Genomic DNA, 22,543 nt, shown 5'->3' on the forward strand with positions numbered 1-22,543 from the left:
GTACCTTTCCTCTAATTGCTTTTTGGCTAAGTTAGCAGAATAACTTCAAGCCAGCTAGTGTGAAGTACTCCTATTGTTAGCTTGCTAACTATTTAAGGGTACACTATTAGTTCAGTGTCAGTATGGTGAGGCAGCAGCGTGAATTTTCGTTCAAACGTACCGAAATGAGCTATATGGTCTTGTTAGCTAGCTCGCTAGCTACGACGGCAGGTGTATTTGGTTAGCTTGTGGCTAACAGCCTATCTGATGGTGACAGCTACCTGAACCTTAATGAATAATGAAACTGCCACGTTTAATTAATGAAGCGCTGTAATTTGTCAACGCAGCTCATTTTCACAGGCATCTTTCATTAATGTAGACGTAATGTCAAATACCTGTTAACATTACTCTCTGCTAGCATCGTTTTCCTGCAAGTTTCATTGAATTAAACGTTATTATTAAACGTTAACAGGAAGTCAGTCCAATGAATGAAAGGCTAGTAACATTATCAGCCATGATAATTCTTACTGAGATGCCATCTGTGTCATTCAGTGTAGACAGCAGCCAGAGATTGCATCAATATTTGTATTGTGATTATAAAATAATCATGATATAATGTTATATTCATAACAATATGGCCCCCAGTCATATATAAATATTACTGTGTTGTTATTTCTGTAAGCAAAAAATATTCACTATATATTCAGGGCAACACTGAAAAAAATCAAAGGCAACATGATATGAAGTGTAATGATCATGTGCACAAGTCATATGATTCTTAAAAGTACACAACAGTTTATGAGACAAAAAAGTCATGGTCAGTATTTTTGAGTAAGTCATGGTTTTATTTTCCCTCTTGCAGGATAATATTTTACTTTTTTGTGTGAATTTGTGTTCTCTTGGGTTAAGTGGAGCAAAATTCTCTTTAACTTGAGTACTCTTGCTTGGGATGTATTGCAGGAAGCATTGTTGCTTAAATAGGAAAAGATCCTTCGCAGAAAGGTGCTGCACTATGAGTGGAAATCACCAACAGGAAATACTAACAGATAAATGTTGCAGAAATTGACTCAGTGAAAGAGATATTGTAGACCAACATTATTCATGATTGAAGAGATGATGTTAGTGTCTGTTTTCTTAGCAGAGTCCATTGTTTTCTTGTGTCTGATAGATCACTGCCACTTGTTCAAGAGAAGACAGGAATTCCTTTTATTTTCCTGCGCTTGCACTTCTAGTGTTTCCTGTTGCTCTTGTGATGCTCCAAGTTTCCACTCAGGAAAAGATTTCACAGACATCCTTCTCACCCTCTGTATCTTTTGCAGGAGAATCGACACATTGGATCCAAGATGACGGACTCCAAGTACTTCACCACTACCAAGAAAGGTCTGATAACTTACTCGTTTTTATTTCATGAGATAAATGATTTAATGTGTAAAACACATTAGTGACACGTGACAGTTTTCATATTCTATAAGTTCACAATCATTTTTTTTTTTTTTGTTGACATGGTCCAATTAACTTAAAACTCTTCAGTGGGTTCAGAGAAACATGATGTATTACATGTTTATTGTCATACAGTCTATGAAAACAAAAATGCTTACTCAATTGAAGGATTTTCCTCGCGACGTGAATGCATATTCTGCCTTCTGAAATATAGCCATTACTAATACTGAAATGACCTAGCTAAACACTGAAAAAAATTTGAACCAGATATGTTATGACCCTGCTTTGTATCGACATTGTTGCCAAGAACTGAACAGCTCTGGTTATTGTAAATCAGATTAGACACATTGAGCATTAGCTGGCAGAGATTTAAATGTCCTGCTGTGCCTCCTGTTGTAATTTGTGTGGCTCGTCTTCTTACATGACCCAATCTGTGCGTGTTGCTACACACGGGGCTTAGGAAATGCAAACAGACACTTATGAGTGATAGTTTATAGACTCCTTATGGTTGTTTGGAATACTTGACACGTATAAGCATGTTGCTTTCAGTGTGTGCTTTTCTGTGCCTGATGTTGTTGTTGGGTGCAGTCTGTTACCAAAATCTTAAAGGAGATTGGAAGTGATTAGCAGTTTACAAGGTCCGGAAAACTCAAAGTAGGTAGACTCAAATTTAAGCCCAAAATTGGGAGTGTACTGACAGCGTGTGTTTAAATAGTATAATACATGCAGATAGGCACGTCACGGACTCAGTGCATAAATGTAAACTAAATAAAGGTGAGTCTGTTTCTGTTTTGAATAAAGCAACAAAAAAACTAAAGTGACTGTCATGGAGATCAGCATGTGACCATTTCATGATACAAAGGTATGCAGAATTTCATGTAATCAAATTGATATGCAGTGCGTTGAGCTGTGTTCCAGCTGTCATGCATTGCCTGTCAAGTACATGCACACAAAACAAGAACCTCAATACCAAGTTTTGCTTTAAAGTTGATAAAAGATCATGTTGACTACCCGCCCAGCGCTACTCATCAACAGTCAGGTATCATCATCGCTTGTGCACTCTCATTTGCCATGTTATTGGAAGTGTAAGTCTGCAGCTGTTGTGCTACTAATGAGCACGTCCTGCTGCAGCTTTATAATAAAAGCTTTCTATCACAGGAAGGCTTATAAAGTGCAGCTACTGTTGAAGAGTTTTCCTTAGTCGCCAAAGTCAGTAATGTGCTAACTCACTGTTAAGTAAGGTAATCAACATATGGTCTAGTTTTTGTTTTAGATATTGAAAGGGAAAATGGTGGAAAAAGCAGCAGCAAAATTGAGGTGGTTACACAAAGAATGTAGGTGATGTGGGCTTAACTATAACCTCAACTTTTACTGTGCTGTTGTATAAAAAAAATCACTCATGCACTCTGTGACAGGATGGTTGCTTGCAGCATGTACACCTGAATCCATGAAAACCAATACCACCCACCAGTATCAAAAACTGCTGGAAAAGAGGTCAATGCCGCGCAGTCGTCCTGTCCACCCCTACATCACAAATGGATTACATGATGTGTGACTGCCTTTTTTTCCTCTTGTATGTACAGGTGAGATCTTTGAGCTCAAGGCGGAGCTTAACAGTGATAAGAAAGAGAAGAAGAAGGAGGCTGTGAAGAAGGTCATTGCATCCATGACAGTTGGCAAGGATGTCAGGTGAGCCAGGAAAACATCCACACTGGAATAATGCACCGTAACAAAACACCCTACGTTTTGAGTCAATATTCATGTCACGCTTTTGTCCCTCCTTCAGCGCTCTGTTCCCAGATGTTGTGAACTGCATGCAGACGGACAACTTGGAACTGAAAAAGCTGGTCTACCTCTACCTGATGAACTATGCCAAGAGTCAGCCAGACATGGCTATCATGGCTGTTAACACCTTTGTAAAGGTAAAGCTCAATCTGTCAAAAATATGTAGGAACTATATTGAATGATTTACATTTCTATAATTTCATTAGAGTAGTAGCAGTAATTGGTGAGATTAGAGCTTGTAGATGAAGTGCTATAAAGAGATTTGTGCAGTCCTTTAATTTGTGCACAACTTGTGTGCCAAAAAATAATTTAGAAAAGAAAAGAACAGCAAAAGGAAATATTAGTTTTACTGGGAAATTGTCAACATAAATATTAGTATTTTATTAAAATTTCACCATTTGGACACACTTTTGGTACCAGGAAGTTTCAGATTGTGCTCATGTTATAAACAGGGGTATACTGTGTGATTGGGAGGATGAATATTCTCTCACTAATTTGAACCGACTCATGCATGTTGTTTTGGGCTACACTTGTCTGCACTCCTGTGTAAAGTGACTTGTCATTATCTCTCTGAATTCAATGAGATAATTACCAAACCTCAAGGTAGTTTTAAGGTAAATATAGCCATCTGTATCCTGGAGATTGATTGTCTTATTTTCCGTCTTTTATTATACTACAATAGCAGTGGCACCTCAATATATGATGAGTTAATTCTTTACAGAATGATAACAAATGTTAGATGCTTTTAAAATGATGATGTAGTGTGATATAAAACTAAATCACAAGTTGTGACAAAACTATGATCTCTCTGACCCACCCATCTAGGACTGTGAAGACCCTAATCCTCTAATCCGGGCCCTTGCTGTTCGTACAATGGGCTGCATCCGCGTGGACAAGATCACTGAGTACCTCTGCGAGCCACTGAGGAAATGTCTGAAGGACGAAGACCCGTATGTGAGGAAGACGGCCGCTGTTTGTGTAGCAAAGCTTCATGATATCAATGCCCAGTTGGTGGAGGACCAAGGCTTCCTGGACACCCTTAAAGACCTCATCTCTGACTCCAACCCCATGGTACGACTGCTTCAGGCAGCCTACTCGCTGGCCATTGAGCCAGCCAGATTTGATTTCTTACTGAGGAGGGTGGTGACACAGCTGGCTACGAGCCGCAGCTCTGCCTTTCACTGATAAGCTCTTTGCTGGCAAACAAATGTTCAGCCTGTTGCCAGAATTGTGTTTGTACAACGACCTCTCATTTATATCTTAATGTAGCTAGGGGCTTCTGTTTTTTCCGTCAGCATTTATCTGTGCTCTTGTCTTCATTTTTAGGTTGTAGCAAACGCAGTGGCAGCGCTGTCTGAGATAGCAGAGTCTCACCCCAACAGTAATCTACTGGACCTGAACCCTCAGACCATCAACAAGTTGCTGACAGCTTTAAATGAGTGTACAGAGTGGGGACAGATATTCATTCTTGACTGCCTGGCAAATTACACACCTCGTGATGACCGTGAGTCCCAAAGGTAGGAAGGGGCTCTGTCTTCATTAGGACTGCATGGTAGTTAGCAGATACACCCATTAAACCCTGTTTAATTGCATTTTTCTCTGCCACTATCATCATCTGCTAGCATCTGTGAGCGTGTGACTCCACGGCTTTCCCACGCCAACTCTGCAGTGGTGTTGTCAGCTGTTAAAGTTTTAATGAAGTTCATGGAGATGCTGCCCAAAGACTTGGACTACTATGGCACCCTGCTGAAGAAGCTTGCCCCTCCACTGGTCACTCTCCTCTCTGCTGAACCCGAGTTGCAATATGTCGCTCTTAGAAACATCAACCTCATTGTACAGAGACGGTAAATGTGGGGAGATGACCTGGGGATATCTTTTTGCTATTTTTTATACTTTGGAAATATCAAGACCTAAAAAAAAAGGTTGCTTTTACTGTAGCATGGTACATTTTAGTTTGATTCCATTTTACTTTATGGTATGTTGTATAACAGTTTAACTGTCATAAATAACAAGAAATATTAATGTCCCTGTAGCCCAGAGATCCTGAAACACGAGATGAAGGTTTTCTTTGTGAAGTACAATGACCCAATCTATGTCAAACTGGAGAAGCTGGACATCATGATTCGCCTCGCATCTCAAGCCAACATCGCCCAGGTAACACACACACAGCTATAATTAAGGCTGCAACTCATCATTGATAAATCTTTTGGTCATTTTCTCGACTGACTGATTAGTTGTTTGGTCTATGAAATGTCTGAAAATGGTTAAAAAAAAAACAAAAGATGTTCAGTTTACTGTCTTATAGGAGTAGAGAAACCAGGAAATATTCACATAACAGAAGCTGGAATCAAAGAATTTTGACTTTTTTATTCTTGGGGAAAAAAAACAATTTAAAATGACTCATCGATCATTAAATTAGTTAGTGATTAATTTAATGTTTAATAACTTAATAAGCTGGAAAATCATTATCTTAAGTTGCTTTTAAGAAAGCAAAGATATTATTCACAAGATCATCTGAGTGACACTAATGCTCGTTTGTCTCGCTGCAGGTCCTGGCTGAGCTGAAGGAGTATGCCACTGAGGTGGATGTGGACTTTGTCCGTAAAGCAGTCAGAGCCATTGGCCGCTGTGCCATCAAAGTAGAGGTAGGTGGAGATTATGCCTTACTGTTGCCAGATGTTTTGTTGGTCAAAATCTACTTTCAGCTTTGTATGTAGTTAAATGATGAAGCATCAGTTTATATGATCGTTCATATTCACTGGTACAACACTTTAAATCATAAAAGCCACGGTTGTGTTTTTATAATGAACACAAAGTAGCTCTGTCATAATGACAGTACTGTGTGTTTTCATAAAACAAATTATAATACAGTTTATTATGGTTTCCATTTTGGCCATGTAAGAGTATACAGTATCTCATGGTATTTTCTCTCATAATTTCAAAAGATTGTACTTGAAAATGAACACAGGACTATTTACTGCTCTAGCCCAGACTGAAGGGAGTGTTTAGGCCTCATGTTAAATGTATAATACCACTCTGTTATTTCTTGTTATTTACATTACAAAACAAAAAGTAATATATAATATTTCAAAGCCTATAAGCGTTCATTTCAAAATGATGATTCCATGATTTTCTTTCCCCTGATGACCCACAGTTGAATAAGTAGTTGCAAACAAGATGTGCCTGATGATTTTCAAATACACTGTAAGCCGAATTTTTTATTTAACTGCTGATGTAACTCTGTTTCATCCACTGACATCAGTGGCAACTTCGATGTGATGAGTTGTATTTAGGGGTGAAAGTAGAGTGAAATCTTGCTGGTACTCTTCCCCCAACCTTCATTGCTTCATATTGTTCTCCACCCACCCTTGGTGTCATGCATACCTCAACACACAGATGGAGATTTGTTAAGACTGTACTCTGTAGAAAGAAATCAGAAACACTTGACATCATGTATAGTAAATTATTTAAATTGTAAGTGTCCTAGAATAATTTGTGAATGACAAATCTTTTAAAATCATAGCAGTTTGTTTTGTTTTAAATAGTTATTGAATATATGGGGACACTGCACTGCATAAGAGTGACTTTTTTGCCCCAGCCCCCAATGAAAGCACATTTTCCCCAAACTAAGTTATATATTATAACCAACAGGAGACCATTGATGTGCAAAGTGATTTTGGGGACACTACACTTTATAAGAGCCAAGTTATTTTTGTAGTGTATCTTTTTAGGGTTGCTCTTTGTAGATGGTCCCTGTGCACTTGTCTCACAGCCGGCTGCACACCGAGATCAGTGTTATCTGCCCAGCTCGGAGGATATCTCCTGGTGAAAATTAGGTTGAAGCTGGTAGTCGACCTTGCAACGCTTAGAAAGAGGCGTTGTTTGTGTTGTAATAACATTTCGCTTATGAGTTATTGATCTGGGAAGTTCCAATCTGTGAAAATCTTTCCAACATTAGCAAACTAGTTTAGGCAGACAGCTGCTGTCCCCTCCTCTCAGTACTGCGTACCTGCCCTGAATCTTTTAGAGCTACAGAGTACCAGACCGTACCAGATCGTACCAGCCTACTCTTACCGTTGGTTGCATTTAAAGACAGGAAGGAACAAAGAACAGCTGCACAGCTTGACACTGCTGGAAAGTGTGTTACTCAGCAGATTTGTTGCGTAATATATGCCATATGTAACTAGTTGAAATGCCATACTGTGGCATGTATTATTTATGCATAGTTATATGCACACTGTTCACCTGTCTGTACTGTTTTTAATCTGCAGGCCTATCATGACAGAATTTTCTTCTCTCCCTTCATTAGCAATCAGCGGAGCGTTGTGTCAGCACACTGCTAGACCTCATCCAAACCAAGGTCAACTATGTGGTGCAGGAGGCCATTGTGGTCATCAAAGACATCTTCCGCAAGTACCCTAACAAGTAAGTTCCCTCGTAGGCATCAGTGTGGTCATTTGCACATGCTTTGTTAACACTTATTATCCACATTCAGTCTTAACAGTCTGATGTTGACATTTAAGAGCTATTTAATTTCACATACTGTTATACACAAGCAGACACCCAGACTGTTCCACTTCACTGACCCTCAGATTATTTTCTCTTGGTCTTAAAATGTGCAGAGAAAAAGCTCATTACACAGACAAAAGGTGTTTTCAGCTTGGCATTTAGCCTGAAAGGCATGCACAAGAGTTTTCAGAGACAGAAAAATGTCCTTGGTAACACAGAGAGTGTTTGTAGTGGACAACACTTTAAAACCCTGCATTGATTGCACCTGGTCAAAGGTCAGGCAGATTCGACTAGAGCGTGACTTCTGCTGTGGATCCAACAGAGTGAGTTCATGTGCCAGACAGAAACCTCTCCCACACAGCAGTAAACGGTCACCGTGGAGTCGTGAGTCTCCAAGGGAGCGGCTTTGGAAAGTTTCCAGCACAGCATGGCTCAAGCCTTCAGCTATATGAGTCACTACCACTCAAACTTCTGCCTTTTCTATTAATTAGACATCAACAAAATCTTTTCACCTTGGCAGATCTTGTAATGAAAGTATTATGTAAATGGAATTTGTTATTATCATGACTTTTATGCAGATCAGAAATGCCTCAACCACATGAATTCATCAGCCACAGCAGGAAACATTGTGTGGTTGAGCATTTAGCAAGTGAGAGACCCATGGATCAAACCAGAGCTAAAGGGACAGTAAATATTGGATTTACATTTGTCAGGCTGCCAGAACACACAACAGCAAAGTAATGCTAATGTTGCTCTGCGTGTGCTGGATGTGAAATTTGCAGTTGTATGCTGACGCATTTTATTAGCCAGTGACATGCTGTGGATGTTTATCCATCAGTTTGTTTTGCTGGGTTGTTTTCTGTCCTTCTGTTTTTGTAAATAGATTAATGAAGTCTTATGTAAATAATAGTAATTTGTTTACACATTTTGTGTTTCCTAATACATCTGCAATATTTGAGTGCATGCACAGTATAATGTTGATTTGTGTGGCTGTTTCAAGGTACGAGAGTGTGATTGCCACCCTGTGTGAAAACCTGGACTCCTTGGATGAGCCAGAGGCACGCGCCGCTATGATCTGGATTGTTGGAGAGTATGCTGAGCGCATCGACAACGCTGATGAGCTGCTGGAGAGCTTTTTGGAGGGTTTCCATGATGAAAGCACTCAGGTGTGTTTGTGTGGAGAGTGTGGGAAGGCTGTTGATCCAAAAATGGGTAGTCCATTTGTAATGGTAATGGCACCAGTAATTTGCAACCAGTCCTGGCAGTAAGTAGCACATGTTGGATTCTGTAGTACGAAATAATTAAAGTGTTTGTAAGCTGCTGCAGAGAGGTAAAAAATGGAGGTGACCTGCCACACACAAATGCAGTACTATCGCAGAGTACAGGGCCGATTTTTTTTTTTTTTTATCCATGGACCATAGCCAATTCCGGATGATTTCTCTCTTGAATGTAGAGGGGAAGATTTTCTTTAGTGTAGTAGCGCAGAGATTAGCCCTTTACTTAGAAAGGAATAGCTTAATAGATACTATGGTTCAGAAGGCAGGAATACCAGGTTTTGCAGGGTGTTTAGAGCATACTAGCATGATCTGGCACCAGATTCAGGCAGCGAAGATTAAGAAAAGGGACCTGCATGTAGTATTTTTAGATCTTGCAAATGTGTTTGGTTCAGTACCACATAGCTTCGTTTGGAGTGCGTTTGACTACTTCAAAGTGCCACAGGTAGTTGTTAACTTAGTGAAAGCATATTTTTCAGGATATTAGGTTGTGTCTAAGTACGGCAGGTTTCACAACAGGTTGGCAGAGGCTAGAAATAGGCATCATGGCAGGGTGTACAATTTCTCCATTGGAAGGAAGTAATGGAAGTAATCATCAGGGCTCAGCTCAAGTGGGCCAGTATGAGGATCAAGCCTAGTAAGTCTAGAAGCATCTCAATACGTAGAGGGAAGTTAAGTGAAGTTTGTCATAGATGTTGAGGAAATCCCAACAATTAGGGAAAAGTCAGTGAAGAGCTTAGGTAGATGGTACAATGTGGAGTTGAATAATGAGGTACAGGTGGTGAAATTTAGAAAAGATGTGGTGGAAGGATTGGATAGAATAGATAAATCAGAACTTCCAGGAAAGTTGAAGTTGTGGTGTTTGCAGTTTGGGCTATATCCTAGGTTAATGTGGCCACTGTCAGTTGTGGAGAGAATTGAAAGGTTGGTTAGCTTCTATATTAGGGAGTGGTTGGGCACTCCGCTGTGTCTAAGTAGTGTTGCATTGTATGGAAAAGGGATACTTCAGCAAATTAAATGCTCTGATTCAGGGTGGCGTACTTGCAAATCGTGAGGGAGGGAGGGAAGCAGTAATTTGTGTCTGTTTGTGTGTGATTAATTTGAGTCTTACCTTTTGTTTTCTTTTCATATTGCGTATTTTGTATTGTTTTGCCTCTCTATAACTATGTTTGAGTGTGTGTGAGAGAGAGAGAGAGAGAGAGAGAGTTTTTAAAGAATATTTTGTCTGCACATGATTTAGAATAATAAAATAGCCCTCCAGAGGCAGATAAGTACGTTAGTCTTTTTTTGTTTTGTTTTTTATTACTGAAATGTTTAACCACTAATCCTTAGCCATATTTTAAGTGTAACCCTTCACCATAACATACCACTAGTGTTTTTATCAGTCAGAATAAAACATTTTTCACACATAAAAAGCACAAAGATGTTGAAATCTAGGCATGTTCTGCCATCATAACTTGGTCCTCAGAATTCACCAGATTGATGCCTTTAAATCATATATATATATACAAAATTTTCTTAAGTTAAGCCTTGCCATAATAGCTTATCATAGGGCTTAGGAAGTTATTCACTGAGTGCTGATCCTTCCTCTAGAGCACAAATTTCTTGTGTTTATTTGAACTAACTGAAAAAAATCCTGGATGGTAATATATTAAATTTTCCTCAGACTAACAGTACATGATAAGAAGTATTGGGAATAATGGGAACCCTTTTTTTTTTTTTTATCAGGCTCAGACACATTCTGTGGAGAAGCCAGCCTTCACTCTGGAGAGGGTTCTGCCACAGTTCGCTGTGGGATTACAACAGGCTTTACTTGGTTAGACAGCTCCCCCTAAGTAATAGACCGATTCCCGTATTATTCTCTTGGAGAGGCTTTTCTGATTTATATTATGTGATTTTGTGGACAGAAAGAAATGAGTTATGCATTAAGATGATCCCTTTTGTGCTGTTTAATAACAGCAGATTAAACTAGTGGTTGAATGCTTAATGTGTAGCAGGGAGTGGCATCCATGGGAAACCTAAACCCTGAGAAGGAAAAGGAGTTTAATCTTTGTTTATTTATTATGTGTTTACTGTGGTTCAGTGCAGTGCAGGTCATTGTTAAGAGATCATCATTAAGATCAGTGCTGCGCAAGCTAATGAATTGAATTAGTTACAGTTACTCGCCACTTCTCTCAAAAGCAATTTAATTACTTAAATGAAATAACAAGTGTTTCTTAGACATTTGACAGTAATTTCTTTTCACGACAGGCCATTGGAATAAAAGTAGTAAAAGTTATTAACACACTGAGGTCTGTCTTTTGTATCCTAAACAGTAATTCAAATCCTGTACACACACTAAAACTCACCATTATAGGCATGTTTTTGTCCTTGAACTCGAGGAGGGAAAGATAATGTCCATATTTCTAGGACAGCAAGCTCACATTGTCTGAACTGTCGGCCATTGTTGGCTAGTGACAGTCTAATGCTGATTCATTCAGTCATTTATTGCGCCTCTAAAAGGTTGTCTGATTACTGATGCACTGGTCGACTGGCGTGTTCTGTGTTGCTCCAAGTAACATTGGTTATTAATAACTTACAGAAACATGGCGTGCAATAGTCCACCTCCTCTGTCACCTCTGTCTCTCTCTTTCACTGTCAAACACACACACACAAGATGGAGGGACTGAACGCTGCTCACCGAAGCTGTGCATCACTACGGGTGACATTAGATCATAACTGGGAAACAATCTATTTAACATGCTGCGTTTGTTTAAAGAGCCTGTTGAAATTTCAGTAATTGTGATATGAAAGAGTAGTTACATGTGTTATTACTGCCACAGGTAGTGGAATTACGGTAACACCAACACTGGTTAAGATGCACTTTGCCACTGTTTTACAGTTTTAGGCAAAATTTTACGAGCACTTGCTGTGTTTAAAAGTAATATGTGAGCAGTTGTAACACGCTGTATGTGTCCACTGTGTCCTCTAGGTGCAGTTGCAGCTGCTGACGGCCATTGTGAAGTTGTTCCTGAAAAAGCCTACCGAGACCCAGGAGCTAGTGCAGCAGGTGCTAAGCCTAGCCACGCAGGTGAGAAGAGAAAAAGCTCACACCCATATTTCATGTTGCTCTCATCATCATCTACACATGCTCGACGGTCATCACTTACTGTCTAATATTCTGAACTCGCTGTCCATGTTCTCATCAGACACTGCTTTAGACTTTGCTCCTTTTTGCAACTTTTCTGAGGAGTTCTCTTTTCTGTCATCATTCCAGGGACTATCAAGTATTGTAATGACAATATGGATTTGGCTCTTCCCTCAGTAATGACTGCAGCGGATTGAGCGTACTCTGCTATTAGGCTAATTGCTTTTTAATGGTTTTAGGTAGAGAGTTGATTTTAAAAATGAAAACAAGCATTCTTAGATAATTCTATTAAGTATTATCAAGCCAAAATAATTTCCTTATCTGACATCATGTCGCAGTTCATTTAAATTAAGATCTACCTACTTTAAACATTGTCTTAATGTAGGTACAAAAACTAGGTTGCATTGGTGCACATAGTACTGTGTCTACATGTTTGAAAGCTTCAAGTCCAAATGAAGCGGCATTTGAGAACATCTATCTTAAGTTTCGTGATGTATTTTCGAATAAACTAATGACTAAATGACTTTACTCAAAGCTAATAAATTCTTCTAGCCTATGGGCCAGTAACAGTGGCTTTTCTTGGGGAAAAAAAACACATAGTACGTATGTTATTGCTAGTTGGCTAACTTAATCTCAGCTCTGTGTGGCTATAAGATGCAGATTGATTGAGGGGTGGGAGTCATGATATTATTGCCTTAAATGTGTCCGTGCTAGCTTCCATAAGCACGTCATATTTTGTTTAACAAAAAGAAAACAAGAATTTGATGTAAGAATATAAAGAAATGGATTTTTATGGTGTTAAATAGGTACACAACATGACTGGGAGTGTTATCTAAAGGGGTTAAAAAGGCAATTTTAATTTCATTTCACCTTGAAATAAAACTTGTGAAAATCTGTTTTGGAGTACAAATATCATTATGAGTGTGCTCGTCTTTTGCCCTCTGTCATTTATGTACATGAAGATGACAGATTACAAGAAACAAACAGCACCACTGGCAACTATGGTTTCAGGGTCAGCTCGAGTCAAAGCTGAGTGAAAGTCCATCTGACACAGCGTCATCAAAAAACAAAAAATATAAGCTTCACAAAGAGTTTGACAGGCCTTGTGCGCTGTATTATATTAGTTTTTATGAATTTATCTGCAGCAATAAATTGGCAACCCTGAACATGTGCAGGCAGAAAGCAGCAATGGGGAGAATACATTTGTGCCTCATAACTCAAAATAACCTCATGACAAAATATATTTTATTCATTGAACTCAAATCATTTGAGAGCCTCATATATTATCTGCAGTTTTAAAATTTGACTGCATACATACATTTAGGTCTCTTTTTTTCTTTAGCTGAAACCCTGAGAACCTATTTGATAACTTTGAGTCACTACTCAGCCTCTCATATTGGGGCCAAGACAAAAAAGAGTCTAACATTAAATATTTATTAAACATGCTCCATGAATAATAATAATTCTTCATCCCCTTTCCTCCGTCTCTCTCTGCAGGACTCTGATAACCCAGACCTCCGGGACCGCGGCTACATCTACTGGCGTCTGCTCTCCACAGACCCTGTGGCTGCCAAGGAGGTGGTTCTGGCTGAGAAGCCGCTGATCTCCGAGGAGACAGATCTGATTGAGCCCACACTGCTGGAGGAGCTCATCTGCCACATTGGTACTCTGGCCTCTGTCTACCACAAGCCTCCCAGTGCCTTTGTCGAGGGCAGCCGTGGTGTTCAGCACAAGAGACTCCCCGGCAGTGCTGGATCGTGAGTCATGCACCTTTTTTCTGTAAACACTGCAGGCAAAAGGGGGTTTGTTTACCTAAGTGAATCTAGCTTCTTGATGCTGCTATTATGTTTTCCTTCAAATCTGATGAGTAACACAATTTCCCGCAGTGTCACGCTGTGCAACTTCTTTTTTGTTCCTTCCTGCGTTTTAAACACAACTCATCACATCTTTTTGCCAGTTATCTTGGAGGACTAGATAAAGTTATACAAGCAGGTTAACAACAAATTAGGTTTACAGCGCTTTTTAAAATCACAGAGTGTACCAATCAGGACATGTGGGGCCAATAGCTGGAGGCTGTATCAGTCAAGACCGATCATCAATCCTGGAGTTCTCTCTGTTTGAAGCCCTCCATTTATCACGTAGCATTATTTATTCATTCAGTTATTTTTAACAACACTGCTATTATACTTTAAAATTGAGAGATGAGAAATTAGATTAAATTTATAACTGTTTTATTTATTGGCGTGCAACATATTCCACTCTCTCTCTCTAGAGGACACTACTTTAAACCATAGCAGCCTACACTTGGTTATTGGAAGCAGCTTTGAGCTTAACAAATGTAGCTTTCCTGTGGAATAAAATGATTGTAATTTTATAAAATAAAAACTAGAATAAGAGCTAAATGTGCACAACACACCACGTTGAAATAATACAAAGATACTGAGGCAACTAGTGTTCATTTTGTGAGGTATTTTTTTATTTAGTCTTGATAAACATCCTTGTCTTTATCATATTTAGTCAACTTCATCCTGAACGTTTTACTCAAATTTTAGTTGACTTAAAGTCTGAGCATTTTAGTATAATTATTCAAAGAAACCGTTACTATTTTTAGTTTAGTTTTAGTCAATGAAAACTGTTAACATTTTAGTCTTTTTTTTAAACATTATTTTAAACATTTCGGCCCATCTAGTCGAGCCAAAACCATAAATGTTTGTCATTTTAGTCAAGCTTTTTTCACATTATTTGAAGCTGAATCATGACTTGTCCCGCTACAGTTTCATGTCAGCTTCCGCCTGCATATAACCAACTCTTGTGACACCACTCAACATATGCACACACACACACAGACTCCGGTATATAACTAACACTTGTACTCACACGTACACCCTTGTATATGCCGACTAGTCTGTAATATATTATCTGCGTTTTAGCAACATGTAGAGAAATTGTCACGTGTGTGCTGATCGACCTGATCAAACTGTGCTGAACAAATATAAGTCGATAAAGAACAGTCTGATCAATCAGAGCACCCAAAAAAGTCACCAGGAACATCAAATAAATTACCTAAAATGCAAAACCTAAATTAATGTTGCATTCTTTTTCCTTTGTGTTTTATGTCTGCTAGTGGGGAGAGTGTTGAGAGCCCGGATACAGGTTCTGCTGCTGGAGTTTCTGAGGCGCCTCCTGCTGTCATCCCATCCCAGGGAGACCTCCTTGGAGATCTGCTTAATCTGGACCTGACACCTCCTACCACCACTGGCCCACCACCCCCCTCCTCTGGCATGCAGATGGGTGCCATGGACCTTCTTGGAGGAGGACTGGACAGCCTGGTAGGTCTTCTACACACTACTGTTTGGATGAAGCTGTAATAACACATCGTAATTGATTTCAGTAATGGGCTTTATGTTAATGGGACCTAGTGACGGTAATTTATCTTTGCATTTTGTCTTTTTTTCTACCTTTTGGTGCTTTCTCTTTCTTTCTTTTGACCCTTGTGTGTTTTCCTTTCTTTGTTCAATGCTGCACCTGCAGATGGGGGATGAGTCTGAGCCGGTAACTACATGGAGGGAGAGGGCACAACATTTATAAACCATGTCAGGCCATTTTAGAGGATTGATTTAATCACTGCTGTTTTACTGTCGCTCTCATGCATCAGTTTGACATTTTCATTCATCATTTGTCATTGTTTATTATTGTGTTTTCTCTGGTAAGCATGCTTTTAAATCCTTGAGTCCACCTCTTTTCTTATCTCTGGGCTCTGCAATTTGTTTCAATCAGCCACCCATTCCCCTGCGGACGGACACTCCTCAGTCACCTCAGCTCTCACATCAGTCCCACTCGTCCCCATCGCCCCCAGATTACAGCCCCACTGAGGTTGGTCCAGGGGACCACGCTGGACCAGTAAAGGCCAGCACCAACCTAGAGCCCCCTTTTGTCCCCTTTTGTACCACTGTGTCCTCTGAGTAGTCCTCCCCAGCAGTGATCTGTACTCGTTTGCACTTGTGTGGCATTCTTTGTTTCCCACTCCATTTAGGTGAAATTTTAGTAAATCTCGCTTACAGTTTTTGTCAAAATATTGTCTTTCATGCACAGTAGGTAAGTGTTGTCACTGTGTGGAATCACTATGTTTTTTGCACCACCAGTCTCGTTAACTGTACCCCCAGACTTCTCATCACCACTGTAGACACACTTAGTGAATAGCATTTGAACCAAACCTGTTGGATTTCAATAGCCACTCAGCCTGACTTGTGTGGGCAGCCAGAGGTCAGTCGCTTAAAAGGAGAATTTCTGCTCTACTGGTGTCTCCTTCTTCTTGCTGTCTCTTGTAAATAGTGCAAACCCCATAGCAGTCATTAATCATGGACAGACCATTTCTTAGACCCTCACACCCCTCCATCCATCCTCATCAAACCTTCCAGAATATAATTTAATGTTGCACCAATAGATAACTTGGATTTTTTTTGTGCTTCTTCCCCTCCTACCCAGCTCGGCGGAGACCTTGGAGGTAGTCCTGCTGTAAGTCATCTCGAGTTTTTGTTGGGCTTCGATTGCTCAGTAAAGGGTGACTTTAATGTGTCATGGTAACGTGTTGCTTTATGACCCACAGATGGGGGCTGGATTCAGCGCTCCTCCAGCTGCAATGCCAGCCTCTTTCAGTGCCCCAGTTAGCGGTGGTCTGGATGACCTGTTTGATCTCGGAGGTGGAGTTGGTATGCCAATGGGAGCCTACAGCCCCCCTAAAACAGTGAGTCTCATAAGCTGAGATGACACATGCTATAGAAAGCTGTAACACCAGTGGTGGAAATAACCGTTCTGGTTTCTGTTCAGGTTTGGCTTCCAGCCATGAAGGCCAAGGGTCTGGAGATATCAGGCACTTTTGCCCGCCGTGCTGGGGTCATCCAAATGGAGATGACCCTCACTAATAAAGCCATGAGTGGCATGGCTGATTTTGCCATCCAGTTTAACAGAAACAGGTAAGACCATCTACTAAGTAAAATGTTGAAATTTCTGAATATTCATACACTTGGTGAAACTTTTTCCCACCCTCTGTGTTCCTCTGTAGCTTTGGTCTCGCTCCGGCTGGTCCCCTCCAGATTCTCACTCCTCTTCCCCCAAACCAGAGTATTGAAGCAGTCCTTCCCCTCAGCACCGTGGGACCTGTTATGAAGATGGAGCCTCTCAACAACCTGCAGGTAACACCTTCACAATAGTCATTCCCTCTGATTTTTATGTGACTGTGCTAGTTTTTGTTTGGTTGAACGATAGTATTGCTTCCCTGCCTCTACTTCCATTTTCCATTAATGACTCAGGACTGAATTTTTGAGCATGACGCTTGTGACAGTAATGTGACTCGTCAACCTGATGACTGTCAATTGTCAAGAACAGGCTTGAAGCACAATGTTGTGTATGGCAACTTTTTCCTTTTTCCAACACTGGCCTTATCAGGACACTGACGCCTGGAGTTTGCTGTCCTAACATGGCTTCCTGCTGGGCCCAGGGCCTCAACTATCATGACAGCACTCTGTCAGAAATGTAAACAGATGTCTCTTTTACAAAGTGGGGATGTCATGCTGTTATTCCTCCTCACCATTTTAGATGAAAGGTACAAACACGGAATGGGTTGACATGAGTAACAGAGGCAAATTGACATCAGTGTAAGAACATGACCTGGCAGAATGGGGCAGGTGTGACGTTTTGATGATGGGTTATGTGTGTGACCTACCACCAGGGGATTTTACAAAGCAGTTAGCAGCTAAGTCAAAGAAGAACAGCAACCAATAAGATCCACTAGCTCCTTACCCTCGAGATCGACTGCCATATAACAGGGGCGGTAAATGGTTGTTATTGTCATTGTAATTGTTAGAAAAGGCTGCTTGACACGTATATGTCCCTTTTTAGATGGTGATACTGTTGTCTTACACACCACAACTGTCACTTTTCTTTTGCTTTTAGAACACTTGGTTTGGTTTTGTGTAAGGAAGTGAAGCAAGCATAACGAAGAGTCTTTGTTGCAGCAGTATTGCATAATCTCAGTGTTAAAAGGGCTAGACTAAGCAGATGTGGCTGCATGTAAGGTTTTTGATTATTCAGTTTAATCATAACTTTGCACAACCTGTCAAATTCCAAGTTTAAGTTGGCAGAATTTTACCTTCTTCGTGACTGATCTTTATATATCCTAAGTTTACAGAACTAAAACTGAAAATGAACTTAATGGACATTAAGTTTTGTTTTAGAAAATATAACCATTTGTCCTAAGCGATTATTAATGCGTCCTCACTGCCATTCAGCTATACCGTTGAATTCCCCTGTTGTGAATAAAACCGAATTAAAACATGAAACAACCTTCAGAACGGTCGTGATAAGTTGAAAATAAAAAGAGCGGCAGTGGGTGGCTTGTTTTTGATCAGGGTGGTTCTTTTAACTGGGCAGAATTGAGGACGGCTGCTATGTGCAGCTGGAGAGAGAAGATAAGAGTGTCGAGGGGGATGATAGAGGCGGGGGCGGTCATTAGTGGTCACACAACACATGGCTCCTTTGTTTCTCCTGGCCTCAGTAGCCCTGCTAACCTTTCTACTCTGCAGCCTCTGGGCCCAGCTTTGATGGGTATTATTGTCTTAACATTTTCTCAGATATTTTACTTTGAGAGGTTCTACGTTGTTTTTGTTTTGATGGATGATAATTTCCCAGAATATTATTTTGAGTGCTCTTTTAACTACTGATGTGTGGTACCAGTCATTGAAACCCTTTGATCACCAATCGGCACATTTTAGGGAAATGATTTAGTAACCTTGGGTGCAGGTTTCATGGCCACCCAAGAGCCTTCTGCAAAGAATCAGCAGTTAAATTTATTGACTTCAAAGTGCTGACTTTGTCCTGTGTGCAGGTTACAGAAGTGAATATATTCAGTAGTAATGAAATTCCAGAAAGCAGCGAAAGCAAAAGACTAAAGCAAAGAATTGAAGTTTGTGAAAGGACTGTCAAGTAAACGTATGATGTGATCGATCAATAAATCAATCGCTGTCACCTGACATATTATCTTGTCTTGCGCCGAGTTTATTTACTAGATAACATCACTGACAGCTGTCTCGTTAAATGTATGGCTTTTTGCTGTGATACAGCGTCTCTACTCTTTGTTCCTTAGGCTTAATGTTAAATAACAATATTATATAAATATGCATAAAAAAGACAGACACAATTTAAGATTAATTTTATTAACAATTAATCCATCAATTTTTTTCTCAATCAGTTTGGTCTCAGAATGTCAGAAAATAGTTAAAACTATCTACTCCAGCCTGAGTTGACGATTTCAGCTTGTTTTAGCTGACCAACAGTCCAAAACCAAAATATATTCGATTTATCATCATAGAGGACTAAGAATTCAGGCATATATTAAAAAATGAGAAGCTGGAACCCAAGAATTTTTAGCTTTTTTGCTGGTATCAAACTTAGCTGAGGTGCTGGAGATGTACAGCTACCAAAAAATGAATGGGGAAGAAAAACATCTGTGCAAAAATATTTATAATGAGCAAGCTTTCAGTCAGAGACCTTCATATACCTTGTAGAAGGTCTGAAAGCTTGCTCGTTATAAATATTCTTCCTTTTTTTTGTCAATTGTTTTTTCTTTTAAAACCACAAGAATTATCTAAATTGATCAGTTTATTATTCATCTACTAATCACTTAGTTGTTTCAAAGATCATTGCAGATGGGAACTACTAGCCTATATTAGAACAAACAGCGACCTTCAATGCTAAAAAACACAACAGAAAATCACAAAAACTGCAGTTTCTTGAACAGCTACTTGAGACTGGCTCAGGAAGCGAGTTGATTGCCATGGACATCCATGTTAAAATGCCCAACTTAACGGTAGAAATAAACACGTTAACAGCCTGGTACCAAAAAAAAAAAAAAACGGTTTTGGTCTCTGTAGCTAATTTCCCCATTCATGACAACCATACTCACCCATTTACATTCTATTAAAGCTTAAAGTTACACATTATTATAGGGTGGGCTGCTTTGAGTGACAGGCTGTCTGCTGATAGTGTCCTCCGCTCCTTCTCCTCCACAATGTCTGCCTCTCGCCTAAATTTCGCCACCTCCGGTTCCAAAAGACCAAGATGGCGACGGAAGCTACGTCAGTTTTTTAGTCTTTTTACAGTCGATATTGACTACATGTAATGCCTATCAAACTGTGGACAATACAATGCTGTATTGGGGAGCACAAAAATATCTTTGTGCCAAAGCAAGGCTTTGACAGAGTTTGGGAACCTGTAGTCTGGTAGATTGACACAGTACAGCACATGAGACCTGAAGAAATATGTCAAAAATCATATCATGCAGTAGCCTTTATAGTTTGGCTTCTGACTTCATCAGACTTAGACTTGTACTAATAGAGCTCTTTAACTGTACAAGTGGACAGAATGAAGCTTTGTATAGTTTGTATATGGCTGGCAGTCTTACTGGCAGTCCTGCATTGCACCCAGGAACAAGGCACCGTAATGAATTATTCACGAGTCATTCTTCTGCTCTCCTCTGGCCAAACTCACTGTCCTTTTCTCAGCACTTTGTTAAGCAGCCTGATCGATATCACCGGCTGCCGCTTCAGGTGCCTCGATTATCCCACATTTGTTGTCGTGTTTCAGCATCTTGTACTTTTGCCACCAGGGTGCAAAGTCTGTAAACGGCCCCGAGCTTAGGCTAACACTTTGATGCTTTTTTTTTTTTAAATATAGACCTGCTGTCAGGTGCTTTTTTTGTTTTCTCTCACTTGTCAGTCGTGTTTGTGTTTTATCTCTTTATTTTTGGTATTTTATTTTTAACCACCGTCTGCTATTCTTATCTCCTCATATTTTCGTGTTTATTTATAACCTTATGTAAATCACTCTCTGAAGGCTGTTTTTAGAAATAGTTATTTTCGATATATCTAGCTTGTACGTGATGTTTGCTGATATTTTTGGCAAATAAGACCTCATGCTGACTGTATCAGTGGAGTATTCTTTTTCATTATGCATACAGCTTAGTAGGAATATCGTCTATTTCAGACGAAAGGCAAAAAACGGAATATTCTGTGCATGTAAAAGTAATTGATGTCATCGTAGTATTGCTTGTGTGTTTATGAGAGAGAGGGCTTTAGCCTTCTTTTTCAGTAAACAGCCCACATCCAGCACACACCAGCAATGCCCATCCTTGAAGGGCACTTGAAAAGTAATTACCCATGTACTGCTTCTTGTTTCTCCTCCTGTCGTCCTCCTCTACCCCCTCCTTGGATGTAATCACTCTCGCAGGTGGCTGTTAAGAACAACATTGACGTATTCTACTTCAGCTGCCAGTACCCCATCAGCATGCTGTTTGTGGAGGACGGGAAGATGGGTGAGTGTGTCTAAACTAAACCTCTTCGCTCAAAAGCCTCAAACCCCCACTGACGTCAACGACCTACACGTACGTCAGTCAGTCAGCAATTTCACATTAGTGCCACTGTTCCAATCATGTGAAGAAGTGAGTGACGTAGATGTGTGTTTGACTGTACTTGCTTACCTCTCAGTTCTGCACTGTTGCTCCTAGATCATACATCAGTGCAATTTTCAGACCTTTTTTGTTTTTTGTGTGTGTTGCTGTTTGATAAAATCTGTGAAAACGTGTTGGCACTTCTCCCCGCAGTGCCTCCTGCTGTCAGAGGCTGTGAGCTAATGCACTGCAGCCTGAGCTGCAGCAGGAAACTTCGTGTCTAGTGTGGAATCAAACTACTCACACACATCTTCGACATTTTTGTGTGTACAATTACTTTTACCACAAATCCTTTTGTATTTTTTCTTCACAGTCGTATTTTTGTTTTCCCTGCATAGAGGAATTTTTGGCACTCCCAAAAGTGTTTCAGCCAGCGGCAAAAGAAAATCAGCAGCGCCAAATTGATAATTGAGAATAAAGATAGTAAGTCATATTCTCTCAGAACGTGTTAAATAACAATTTATAAAACAACTGTTGAACAAGCAGAACATAAACTTGACTTCCAACAAGCAACTCTGCTCACATCCACAGCCACTATATTTTTCACATGTGGCTGGTGCTGGATAAGCCATCTTATGTCAGCCTTATACTTTTCAAGCAATTTGACCATCGCAGACAAATTTCAAATGTCGGAATAACAAGATAAGCGTTTTCCCTCAGGTGCGCACTCCCGTGATCTCGATTGTTTGGTGTAAGATGGTCATGAAACTCAGCCCGAGCTGTCTTAAGATAGTCTTTTCATCATCTTGATGTTCTGATAAAATCAAACATATTTAATATTATCGTAAGTTTTTAGTCTTGGTTCATGCAAATACTGAAGTTCACTGACATGAACATTGTCAACGACCAATAGGTGCTCCTCTGCAGCACCAGAGTTGACTCTGTGGAGGTACAAGAGCGTGAACAAGAGTCTCTTCTCTTGTACTG

The 22,543-nt window shown here is 40.0% G+C and overlaps 1 protein-coding gene across 6 annotated transcripts in view; it reads left to right on the plus strand.

The window, feature by feature from the left end:
* Positions 1-22,543, plus strand: part of ap1b1 (adaptor related protein complex 1 subunit beta 1) — a 36,055-nt gene that overhangs the window by 546 nt on the left and 12,966 nt on the right. For 4 of the 6 annotated variants that reach the window (XM_050050037.1, XM_050050038.1, XM_050050039.1 and 1 more), the window contains exons 2-20: positions 1,299-1,359; positions 3,003-3,108; positions 3,206-3,341; positions 4,030-4,275; positions 4,531-4,721; positions 4,827-5,048; positions 5,238-5,358; positions 5,754-5,849; positions 7,514-7,629; positions 8,714-8,879; positions 11,959-12,057; positions 13,612-13,871; positions 15,239-15,443; positions 15,646-15,666; positions 16,600-16,629; positions 16,721-16,858; positions 16,942-17,087; positions 17,177-17,306; positions 21,397-21,481. In XM_050050037.1, the coding sequence (XP_049905994.1) occupies positions 1,323-1,359; positions 3,003-3,108; positions 3,206-3,341; positions 4,030-4,275; positions 4,531-4,721; positions 4,827-5,048; positions 5,238-5,358; positions 5,754-5,849; positions 7,514-7,629; positions 8,714-8,879; positions 11,959-12,057; positions 13,612-13,871; positions 15,239-15,443; positions 15,646-15,666; positions 16,600-16,629; positions 16,721-16,858; positions 16,942-17,087; positions 17,177-17,306; positions 21,397-21,481 (2,551 nt within the window). In that variant the 5' untranslated portion in view covers positions 1,299-1,322. Of the gene's footprint in view, positions 1-1,298; positions 1,360-3,002; positions 3,109-3,205; positions 3,342-4,029; positions 4,276-4,530; positions 4,722-4,826; positions 5,049-5,237; positions 5,359-5,753; positions 5,850-7,513; positions 7,630-8,713; positions 8,880-11,958; positions 12,058-13,611; positions 13,872-15,238; positions 15,444-15,645; positions 15,667-15,891; positions 15,988-16,599; positions 16,630-16,720; positions 16,859-16,941; positions 17,088-17,176; positions 17,307-21,396; positions 21,482-22,543 lie in introns of all 6 variants that reach the window. The other 2 variants (XM_050050040.1, XM_050050035.1) reach the window with 2 other exon arrangements.

This window comes from Epinephelus moara, chromosome 8, assembly GCF_006386435.1.
Source record: "Epinephelus moara isolate mb chromosome 8, YSFRI_EMoa_1.0, whole genome shotgun sequence".
NCBI lineage: Eukaryota > Metazoa > Chordata > Actinopteri > Perciformes > Serranidae > Epinephelus > Epinephelus moara.